Source organism: Pholcus phalangioides, unplaced genomic scaffold, assembly GCF_987345545.1.
Source record: "Pholcus phalangioides strain wild (caught in Gottingen) unplaced genomic scaffold, Ppha-v1.0 ptg000007l_1, whole genome shotgun sequence".
Lineage (NCBI taxonomy): Eukaryota > Metazoa > Arthropoda > Arachnida > Araneae > Pholcidae > Pholcus > Pholcus phalangioides.
Genome location: NW_028301600.1, coordinates 32,711,799 through 32,724,274, shown reverse-complemented (window position 1 = coordinate 32,724,274; position 12,476 = coordinate 32,711,799). Strand labels below are relative to the sequence as shown.

The following is a 12,476-nucleotide window of genomic DNA, read 5'->3' as shown; positions in this document are numbered from 1 at the left end:
TATTGCTTATTCTGATTTTCAGTAGGTGAGAACTGAGCAGTACAAGGAAAGGTGTTCCGTTGAAAAAAAATCAGCTTTTCAAAATATCTGGGCTTGTCAATGCTAAAATAAGTCTTTAAAGGAGGCGAGTAGTTTAGTAGTAGAGAGAGTTTCCGTATAAAAAAACACACACACACAATATAATCGAAAAGTAGTTTTGAAATCAGTGAATAATAACCGAAACCAACCGATTTTTAAAAAAAAAACGACAAGATCCAATTGAAGAAATTACAGGTTTTGGGCTATTATGTTCAGCATATTAAATTGCTTGAAGTGGGCAGCCTTAATTTCTTAACCTATTCCTATATTTGTTTACATATACCGAATAGGGAGTGAAATGAATGAAATATATATATTTTTATAGAATCTATTAATATTATATGGTAATAAAAAAATATTAGATTTAAATTCAATTAGTCGGTCGATTAATCGATTAAAATTTTTTGATTAGCCAGTTAAAAATTTTAATCGATTCCCAGCCCTACTAAAAATGTGATCGCTTGAAGTATTTCGCAAATGCAATTCCTATAAGAGCTCTAAAAAATTGATGTATATAATTCATCACAACAACAACAAAAAAAAAGGACACGTAATGAAAGCCGTCTCTACAATGTACCACTTTCACGATCTCAAGTTATGTTATTAAAACTGCATTTATCTCAAAATGAAAAATAATTTTAAATGGTTCAATTTTGAATCCATTTTTTTAAGGTTACCCCTCTTTTACAGACGAATTTCCTTGTTCTGCGAATGTCCGCAAAATAGAGATTTCACTGCATTATCACATAGTTTTTCATGATGAAATAGATCCCATGTGCATCTAGCTAGGGTGTCAACACTAATTATCACAACGTTCTCTCTTCTGACTTCTTTTTCCTCTTTTTACCAGATGGAAGTTAATTGAGAAGTGTAAGAAGGGCCTTAGTGTGTGTAAAAGAATTCGAAGAGGCGGTGGGTTTTGAGATTTGACCCCGAAACATATTGTCGAGATGCTGCATCATTAAGTAGCTGACGTAGAAATAAAAAGATCGAAAATACAGAAAGGGTTTCTCTCATGTGAGTCTAACTAACTGTTGGTTCGGGCAAAGGGCCACCAAAAGAGGAGTTTGAGAAGCGCGGGACCACACAAAATTTTCTTTTGCATCCAAGCCTGGTTTCGAGATGATGACGTCACCTCTCCAAATATACAACACGCGGTCTTCAAAAGCTTCAAAGTCGGGTGTGGGTGGAACAGTGATATTTTCGGCGCCGAGAAGCGGGATCTTATACTCTCTCATAGCTTTGGCTCCACTTACCAAAAAGCCGATAAGGTTAGTTGATCGCCGCTTACACTCGAGAGCGAAGTATCGGGTCAGATAACAACCAGACATGGCTTACCGTGGACCATCTTACGGCCTCAGTGCTCAAATTGCTAACAAGGTATGTCAAAATCACTCTGTAACATCCCTTTCGAATAATCTATCAAACAACTGTGGAAATATTGCTCTTTGATTAATATTGAAAATGAGAAATTTCAAATTTTTATCCAATACAAGATGAAATGCGCCTTCTCCAAGGATTCCATGTGTTTTTGAGGTAAATCTTCCCCCATCATACAGAAGTTGCCCATTGTCAAGAATAGCCTTTATTAGATTCAATATTAAAGAATTAAATATGATATAATATATAATAAATTAATTTTTGAAATAAGATTTCATTTTACTCGCAAGTGATTAAAATTATCTCAATGCATATTTTGATACATGACATTTAGTATTTTTATCACTCGAGCAAACATTTGATGCAATATTGGAACTATTGAAAGTTTCGGTTCCATTGTACCAGGATAACCTTTGAACCTTGGCGCGGGGGACAAATAAATTTTACTAATTCCTCACAAAATTTAAATTTTTATGATTTAAAGGGATAGCCATCTTGTTATATTATTACAAAAAATATTTTCTATTAACTGCTAGCTCAAGGCACCCCTCAACCGTGGGGTTGGTTGTGACCACACCTGTCACACACACCCAAAACTCTGCATATAACTACACAAATATTAAAAATTGAAGCGTCAAGAAATGCATTACTTGAAAATGAAAAATAATTGAATTGGAACATGAATCAACAATTTTGATCAATTTTATCGATAGTCACTTGTTACAGTTTGGTTTTGATTTCCGGTAGGACAGTTTGCAATTAATACAGTTGTTCAGCAACAATTTTTATATGTAATAATGATGATGGGACACTATATAGGTACTAATTAATATTGTTTATAATAACAGTCATTTATAGTTCGTAATGTATAATTTTTAACCCGTTGAAAACTTTTGAAAAATTATTGTCAACCAAATGCGTGGATTATTGTTAAGATGATGCAACTGAAACTTCTGTGCAAGGCCTTTACAACCTGTAGCGACCTCTAGGTTTAAGAACTTCAGACTTGGAGGGCCCTACATTGATTTCCTAGTAAATTTATAATGTAAACCATCAAGTTGATCCGAGGGCTCCTAGAGACCCCCCGGTTATAGACTTATTAGCCTCCCCATTCTGGATAGCTCTAGTCTTTACATTTGGCTTTCTGTAATTCAAATCTTTGATTCACCTTTGACTTGCTGTAATTGATTTGATCCTGAAATTTTGTTTTTCTAAAAAAATATATGCTTCTAGTTTGTAATTTCTCGATAATTCCTAAATATTATTTTATTATATTAGATTGCTGCCAAACGGGATAAACAATTGGAATGTGAAGTTTTAGAATGGATATCGGATGTTTTACAGGAAGATCTTCCACAAGGACCATATGAAGATATTCTTAGAAATGGTGTTGTGTTATGCAAGTAAGTTTCATACACTTTAATTGACACATTTCAGGCTCAAAACCAAGAATACTTCTCAATCGTATTTTTCGATGAAATGGGACTTCATGTGATGAGTGAGTGGAGAAAAATCAAAAATTCTCCTGAAAAGATTATGGATACGCGATCACGATACTGAATAGTTTATTGCACGTATTTCCTTTCTTACAGCTTTTGTTTTATGTGTCATTATGCAAAGTTTGTTGCCCTTTATTTTTATTAGATTCCCATGGATATTAAAATACATACTCCGTTAAAGTGGTTACGAGTGCTCATAAACTACCCTTAGCTCATGATATGAGCTCTCAAGAAGACCTTAATTGCCTTCAACCTTTCTAAGAGGTTTTGGAAAATTAACGATATATTTTTCTTATATTTTCTAAATAATATTAAATACACCATATAAATAGTTCATTCTTTTACCGTATTTTCCTCCTTTTTTTTATATGTTGAAAAAAACATTGGAATTTTTTTCTTAGTGCACGTTACATACCGCTACGTATTATCTCTGCAGTTTTTTCCGAGAATTTGAAGTAGAAATATATAGTTGAAAAATTAACTTGTAAATAATTGTTTTTTTGGAGATTTAAAGATGGAAAATACATGTATGATTTTTTCTACAAAAACGGAGCAAAAAAAAAGTTTATTGCACGTTTATTCTTCAAAAATTTACATACACCCTCCTATTTCTCAAGATTTCGTTATTGATGAATGGAATTTTTGCATGCTGGACTATATATGCGGCATTTTTTCTCAAAATAGCGAAATGTGTATCTGCCGCTAATACTCAGAAAATCAAGGTACTTTAAGAGTAAAGACTAATATCTGAACTGAAATTAAAGAATAACCAAAGAATTATTTAATCCAGCTTCTACTTTAAAAAATGGCACAGATATATTTAAAAAATGTTCCGATTGCCATGAACAAAACCTTTTCTTCCTTGATAAAAAATTTTATTTATCAATTTTTACACTATTGGTATGCATGGAAATAAAATTTATCGATAGCATTTCAGTGACCAATGCCGTCTTAACAAGTTTGGGGGCCCTTCTTTTCATTCTAGTAAAAGCAATTTCTGTCTAAGTGATGCACATTTTTTTTATGTGTATCTAATATATTTTTGACGATTAAATTTTAATATTTGGTGAGTTATATGCAGTTTTTTTTTAGAGGTGTGGCCGCGCGTAGTCAACTGGTTGGTGAGGGTCCCCGCGCTCATGGTAACTGAAATGGGAAAACATTTAAAAAAGTAAAATGTTGAAATAAAAAAAAATGTGAAAAAATTCAGGATGAATAAATATCTTCAATGATTTAATGTTCCCCGTTGACATTGGTTCACCTGAGATATACCACCAACTACCACAAACCAACAGTTTGTTATACAGTCGAACTTGGTTAATTCGAAGTCCAAAGTCACGGGAAAAAGTTCGAATTATCCAATTAATCTATCCTGGATCTGTAAACTGATTACAAATTGCAACTTAGTCATCAACATTCACATAGGATAATTATCAATTATTAAAATTTTATCATCAGTTACGAAACTGTTTCCCAAATTTTAATGATTTATAATTATAATAATTGATCTTAGCTGTTGCTACATGATTCCACTGGTCTGGAGAGAGAGAAAGAATCAGCATCACTGTGAATTTTCTGGCCATGCTCGAAGCCTGATTTACGGAAACAGTTTTTTCTATGTGATTCAATTTTGTTTATGTTTTCCAAATTTTTCTTATCAAGGAAATATACATTAATTTACGAATTACAATTGTACTTTCAGATACTTTCCATATTCTACATATAAATGACGATAAAAAGTTTCACATTTTGAATGGTACACCTTGATGCATAGGTTAATCGTATCTAAAAGTGGTACACATTCTCGATGCACTCCAGCTCAACAATGCCAAAATGGACATGAAATTATCAAAGACTAGAGAAAAACAGAATTTTCAAACTTTTATTTGTCTTTAAATATTTGTTGTTTAACAACTTGGTCGAGAAATGCGAAGTCTGACTTGTAGAATTTTTCCAGACTAAATTTGCTCATACAAAAATCATAGTTTTTTCGTCCAAATTCGAATTATTTATTTATTGCAACCATGTTATTGAATGTTTACCTAAAACATTTCGAATTAAACAAGAAAATTCAAGGGGAGTTCGTAAAAGTTCGAATCACACAAAACTCGAATTAACCAGATTCAAATTAGCCACGTTATACTATAGTAGAAAAAATATATACGTCAGTGGCACCGCAATTCTAAAATGAATGATGATTGCTGCAAGTCGTAATTATATATTTTATAACTATATTTATAAATGTTCTTGTAAATTTGCCAAAAATAATTTAAATAATTCACGTTGCTTGAGCAATATCAACACAGGTTCCGACGTCCTTGAAAATAAAGTACGCTCACAAAAAATATTTATCACTGCTGCGCAAATCAGAATTCCATGCCGGAGTGTCATCATAAATATTCCTCGTTATAAGGAGTGTTCTCATTAAAAATAAAACACACTCGCACTTGAAACATCTTCGTTCTGACGTTTTGAAGGATCAACTTTCAATGTCACTCTAGAAACTTTTTGATGTTTAATCTCATTATTGTATGTTTGTTTGTATGTTCACCTAATCCACAGTTAGATCTGGAGCGAAAAAAATGTGTGTGGGAGTGAGAGGAATTTGCCACCCGTATACTAGTATAACGTTATTCGCATGAAGCGGCTCTTAAAAATACCAAACAGCAGAATAGCTATAATCGGATTATCAGAAATGAATTTTAGTGTCTATGATAGAAGAGCTAAATCTTGGGTCATGTTAGAAGATGATTGTATGGGTCGAATGAAATCTTCTCAGCACCAATTCCGTAATTCTACCCTGTCAAAATATCCGTAAATTCCTTATTAAATAATAATAACACAGGACAAGAATGAAATTGCGTCAGACATGAAAATGTACAATTCTGAATGATTTTGACTTGCTGAACGCGAATATCACCATGGTAAAAGTTTTACTGGCTCTTGTTTTTGAGATACAGTCGATGCTCGTACGACCCCACTCATCCCGTCGAAAACGGGCATTGTATCGGTTGGCCATTATATCGAAAGTCAAACATATACGATAGTCTCTATGAAAACATTTGGGACTTATCCTACTTATCGTTGTAATGGAATGGTTGCTGTAATGCGGGGTGTTGTTATAACGAGCATCGACTGTTATTTGTGTTGTTTTTTTCTGTATATTTATTTTGTTTTCTGTATATACAAGCACTTACGTTTGTTTTTCAATTTATTGTATGGTGTTATTATATGTGTATAAAATGTGCAATTTCAGAGAAAATCATAGCCAATACATTTTTATGAAATGCTGAACATACCGAATTACATACAAAATGACTATTTTTGTTTTGGGCGCAGAAACTTTGTCAACATTTGTCGTGCAGTGTAATGATAAAAGCAAAATCACGATTTGTAAAGAAACCACACGGAAAAAGATGACAGACATACACAAGGCGGGAATCGTTACTATAATTAGAAGAGTAGGACAGCGATTACTCATTGCTGGATCATGTCTTGTCAAAAAGAACCTCGTAACCTTCAAAAACAGTCATTAGGTTCTTCCCTTTTTTTCTTTTTCTAGCAATCAGATGAAATGATACTTAGATGAAAAATGATTCATATTCATCACATAGGCATCCAAAATTAATGTAAATTTAAACTTGACTAAATATAACTAGTCGTAATAACTTGATGATTCAAATAGGAAAAAAATTATTTGCTAGTCTTTTCAAAAGTTGATTCATTTGGTGTAATTTTTAATGTATGAATTAGATCATACTTATAGCCATAATTATACTTACGTCGTCCATTGAATCATTTCAGACTCATGCAAAAGCTGAGTCCCGGAAGCATCAAAAAGATCGCTACCACTGGTGGTGAATTCAAAATGATGGAGAATATTAACAAATTTCAAGAGGCTGCCAAGAGATACGGTGTAGCCGAAATCGATGTCTTTCAAACGGTGGACTTATGGGAAAGAAGGAACATTCCTCAGGTCACACAATGTATTATGGCACTGGGACGAGCGGTAAGTTGAATATCAATCATGTCCGAGATGATCATTTTCGATATTTAATTTATAGTATCTTACAATGGGGTTCACGGCGCGAGCAGTTATGGATGCAGGATATACAGCAAAACCTTGATAAGTCGTCACTCGCGTTATTGAACAATTACGAAGACTTAAACAGAGTAATGACTTGGGCGAAGTATCGAAAAATATGGATTAAAATTATAATATAAACAAAATTTATAAATTATAAAAGAAGAAAAACAAAAAAATGTTAAACTTTTTTTGAGCTATTAGTATTTAACTTAATATGGTAAAATACAGTGGTACACTTATCATTAATGCTAGTTATTTTTAATTTAGACGTAAATTATAATTTAGAGTAGTTATTTTTATTTAGAAGACACCAACGAATAAGGCAAATACACACAAAATAATAAAAGTCCTAATGCATTTCAACACCAATGGGTGCCGTCTTCAGAGGAAAAATTTTTAACCACTAGTTTCGCTGACCGAGTTTCCCATTTGGGTTGAATACCAAATCTTCACGCTCGGTTGCTCAGCGGAAGAAGTACGTCTGTTCACTTCAAACGTCGTGGTCATTTCTGACCACGTTGGTGTCTTCTAAATATTCTTGGGCAAAGTGGATCAACTCTTCTAGTTATTTTTAGATTTCCCCTACAACAGAAAAAAAGTATTGCGCATTCACTTTACATATACATGGCATTCAATTTTAGTGCTTTGAATTCTTCATGGTACAACTATTAGGTAATTTCGAACACAGGATCCACTTTTGACTTGGGGGGGGGGGGGCTGGGCAGGAAAAAACGGACATGTCTGGTTTTCAACAAAGCTATACCTATTTTGTTTAAATTTGATGCCTCGAATTAGTAGAGCCTATGCAGAAATCAGATCCAACTCGAATAGTCCCTAAAGTTTCAAGAACATTTGTTATTTAGTCGGCAAATTAACTTCTTCAGCGTAACTTTAGATATATCCGTTAGTTCCATTATGATATAACAATTTTATGGTCGCTTTCGAACATATGGACATGCTGTTACCGACCTCTTTCTTTAAAGTAGGGGTCTTCAACGAATGTCCAGCCGGCCAAATTTGGCCCTTGGAGCTTTTTGTCGTGGCCCGCCGATTGTTTTCAGAAAATGGTTATATATTGAAAAACTATTAATTACAGAATAAATGAAAGAAATAATTTCAGAAATTATATGAAAGAAATAATTTCAGAAATTATATGAAAGAAATAATTTCAGAAATTATATGAAAGAAATAATCTCAGAAATTATATGAAAGAAATAATTTCAGAAATTATATGAAAGAAATAATTTCAGAAATTATATGAAAGAAATAATTTCAGAAATTATATGAAAGAAATATTTCTAGAATAAATAAAAGAAATATTTCTAGAATAAATAAAAGAAATTATCCCAGAACAAATTGATGAAAATTCAAAATTAATAACAGAAATAATTCCAGAATTAATGAAATAAATAATTCCAGAATTGACGAAAGAAATAATTTTTGAAATAAATGATTTTGGAATTAGTGAAAAAAATAACTCATAAATTGATGAGAGAAATAATTTCATAATTTCTGATATAAATTATTTCACAATCAATAAAAGAATAATTACATGATTATATTGAAAGAAATAATTCCAGAGCTTTTTTTTCCTTTCAGAAAAAAAATAATTTCAGAGCTACCGAAACAAATAATTACAGAATCATTTAAAGTGATTTCAGATTAAAATTAATCTCAGAATTAATTAATTTAACCAATAACTAATCAAAAACTTTTTCAGAATTAGTGGAAAAAATTATTTCGGAGTGAATCAAAATTGATAATTAATAAAAGAAATAATTTTGGACAAAGTCTTCGATTATTTTTGTTCCAGATGTCACTAAATTACATGAGTTGGTGTCCCACCGGCTTCGTGGGAAGTTTCAATTTGGCTCGCCGTGTCTGGAAGGTCGAAGACCCCCCCCCCCCCCGATTTAAAGGGTGACATAGGAATCCTCTCTGTTCCTCTCTCTTTCTCTCAAACTTTACCATAGTGACGACTTAACCGAAATTAGCGACGAGTAAATCAGGGTTTGCGAATCTTGTAATCTATGAATGAAGAGAACTGAAGATTAACTTATTAGGGTATGACATAAGCCGGGTTTTCCTAGGAGCAGGTTATCTACACCGCGCGCAGCGTGAAAACGCTGATTAGTTAAAAACGGCGCAGATAACCTGCTCTAAAACCATGTTTTACTAGAAGCAGGTTCCTACAGCGCGTGAAGCGTGAAAACTCTCCTTGGTCAAAAAAAAAATCTGAATTTCAAATTTTTAACCAATCAGCGTTTTCACGCTGCACACCGCGCAGAAATTCTACTCCTAGGAAAACCCGGCTTTAAGGGAACTTTCACATGGTGAAACACTATGCTCTAATAGAGAAATATCATAAATAATAGTATTTAACCATTCAATTACTTCAAATTTTTTACACATGTTCCTGATTGTATATGATATCCCATGCTGGTAAAAAGTTATACATATCTCGGATACTCAATTTTTTGTAAACTTTCAAAAAAATTCATTAAAAACATCTTGCGCGTAGGATAAAATACCATGACATCAATGTAATTGAATAAAAATTGATTCGACATAAAGGAAACTGTTCAGTTCGTGAAATGAATCAAACGTTTGATATTTTATTCACTCAATCTTATTTATAATTAAATTTTAAAATTTCAATTTGAAATTTCAAAAATTTTACAATTTAAAATTCAATTTTAAAAAACGTTTTAAGTCAATGAAAATTCAAACTTTTGTTCCATTTCATGAACATTTCAGTTTCCTTTATTTCGAATCAATTTTTATTCAATTACATTGGTGTCGTGGTATTTTATTCTGCGTGCAAGCTGTTTTTAATGCTTTTTTTTTTTTGAAAATTTATAAAAAATTGAGTATTTAAAATTTGTAAAACTTTTTACCACAGCGTAGACAGCACATACAATTAAAAATATGTGTAAAAACTTTGAAATATATCAATGGCTAAATAATATTTTTAATGATATTTCTATTAGAGCATATAGTGTTTCACCATGTTAAAGGTATTCTGTCCCCTTAACGAGGTTTTGCTGCAGTAAGCTAATACCAAGTGAAATTCACCAATAACTCGAAGTGAATCAAAGTTGTAAGAGGATCTATACGTCAATATGGTACAACGGCATAATGAGTGTTTCTTGACGAATGTTTGACAAAATTAAAATTTACATAATTTTTTCGAAAATAAAAATAAAATATAGAATATGAAAAAAAAAGATGAAAATTCAGCTGTGATAGTTGCACCCCAATGAAACGATAATCGGTGTAAATATAAAAATTGGAATCTTTATACGGTCCTAATCACTGATCAATCAATGTCCTTGCCCCAACACTGAAAAAAAATTTACTACGTAACATTCAGATAAAAATTTGGTGAGGTACGGGTGATAAAATTTTTGTTTTTTTTCAAATCTTTTTCGAAGTCTAGAAATTTTTTTCAGACTTACTTATTTCAGTAAGTGAAAATGACAAATTCATAAATTTCAATCACTGATATCTCAGTGAGTTATCTGATTAGATATCAGTGATTAAAATTTATGATTTTGTCATTTTCACTTACTGAAATAAGTGTGTCTCAAAAAATTTAGTTATTCAGTGAGTAGTTATCTAATTATTTTACAGGGTAAATTTTTTATCTCTCTCTGTATAATAAAAAGAGATACTAATTTTTTGCTATTGACATTTTTTTTTCGATTGGAGGCCGTATATATAAACAATAATTCCTATATCACTCCCTATTTTTTGGAAATGCGCAACTGAATTTCCCTCTTTCATTGATAATTTTTCATATTTTATTTTCAATATTGAAATCAACAACAGAATCTTCTTTCTTTTCGGACACTCTTCATGAAACAACCTGTTTAATAACAAATTGTATTTTTTATCAAACATTTCATTCAGCGAAGATTTGTTTCTTAAGAAAATGAATTTATGCCAACTTAAACACAGCTATAACCACGCATAATTTGTGTAACATTTCACTATTGATTTAATTTGATTTAATTAAAATGTGCCACATATTAACGTACAAAATTTGTTTGAAAAATTTTGGTGGAATTATTAATCTTTCTGGTAACAAAAAGGCTCTGCCATATTTCTGAGTTGAACCTATTATTTCTAATTTGAAGTCAAGGTTTTAATTGCGAATGTTATTGAAATGACATATGTCATGGTTGTATCATCCAATCATGGTTCTTCAATCACGCTTATGTTTAACAAATGCTGATTACATTTAACGTGCTGATCACATTACTTAATTATTAAAAAATTATATATGTTTTGAAAAGAAACATATTCTTCGCCAAAACTTTGCATCCATAGAATATTGTTAGCTCCAAATAACATTTAGCTTTATGTAGATTTGACAAACCAAATCTACCTTGTGATTTAAGTGAGATGATATCATTTTGATAAGAAGTGTTAAATAGAGGTCAAGGCCGTTCTGAATATACCCTATACATATTTCAATTTGTATTATTGGTCAAATTGAATGTCGCTGGCTGACTAACAATTGCACTGTCTGCAATGAATAACTCCATTAATAAAAGATAAAGTTTGCAAAATGAGGATCTGGAATTTAAGACTGCCGGATTTATTACTGGTAAGAATTTAACTATGAAACTGCAACTGCACTATGCATGTCACTGGATCAAATGTGGATGGTAATATGACGAAACTCGTTTAATCACAAAATGAGTATAAGTGTATTCCTCTTGCATATCTTTCAATTCTATATTTGATTCAAGATCTTCCATTCCTTTATATCTATTGGTTTGAGTAATAATTTAAATTATCATTCTACAGTGCTATCTTCACCCAGAATGGCCTGGACCTTTCCTAGGACCAAAACCAGCCGAAGAAAACAAACGGCATTTCACAGAAGAGCAGCTTAGAGCTGGAGACACGATCATCAATCTTCAATACGGAACCAATAAAGGTGCCAATCAAAGCGGCATCTATTTTGGAAATACCAGACACATGTAACAACATTTCATGCAACTTCAGTTTCCAATTTTAAAATTGAAAAATAAAGGACTTACAATGTGTTCACAAAACACGATGTTCTTTAACACTTGTAAAAATCATTTTAGAGCCAAAAAAATGCATCTCTGTTTATTGTTGCGATAACTTGTGCTCGTTATTAGTTAATAAATTTGTCTTTGTGTTGTTAATATTGATTAACTCAAACATGAGTTAGTGATTTTCGTGTTTTTATGGTATTTATTGTCGGATTGAAAGTTGAACAATTTTGTGGGAGAAACGTCTTCAACCAGCGAAGATTTTTTAATCTTAGGATTTCTATACCAAAAATTTTTTTAAACATTTAGTACAATATATATACATATAATAATTTTTTTTCATAATTTATACAAGCCTATTATAATATTTTTTTTTTTGGCGTATAAACGTATTTTATAAGC

The 12,476-nt window shown here is 31.7% G+C and overlaps 1 protein-coding gene across 1 annotated transcript; it reads left to right on the top strand.

Moving 5' to 3' along the window:
* Positions 1–1,264: 1,264 nt before the first annotated feature.
* On the top strand, positions 1,265–12,227 carry LOC149085195 (muscle-specific protein 20-like). The gene is made up of 4 exons (XM_089233056.1): positions 1,265–1,458; positions 2,737–2,861; positions 6,762–6,966; positions 11,860–12,227. The coding sequence occupies exons 1-4, from the start codon at positions 1,408–1,410 to the stop codon at positions 12,037–12,039; spliced, it is 561 nt and encodes a 186-aa protein (XP_089089182.1). The 5' UTR covers positions 1,265–1,407; the 3' UTR covers positions 12,040–12,227.
* Positions 12,228–12,476: the final 249 nt, after the last annotated feature.

Excerpts from the sequence above, each read along its gene's own strand:
- LOC149085195 (XM_089233056.1), top strand. The coding sequence starts at position 1,408 with ATGGCTTACCGTGGACCATCTTACGGCCTCAGTGCTCAAATTGCTAAC. Across the intron at positions 2,862-6,761 it reads AATGGTGTTGTGTTATGCAA|ACTCATGCAAAAGCTGAGTC; the intron begins GTAAGTTTCATA and ends GAATCATTTCAG. Across the intron at positions 6,967-11,859 it reads TTATGGCACTGGGACGAGCG|TGCTATCTTCACCCAGAATG; the intron begins GTAAGTTGAATA and ends ATCATTCTACAG.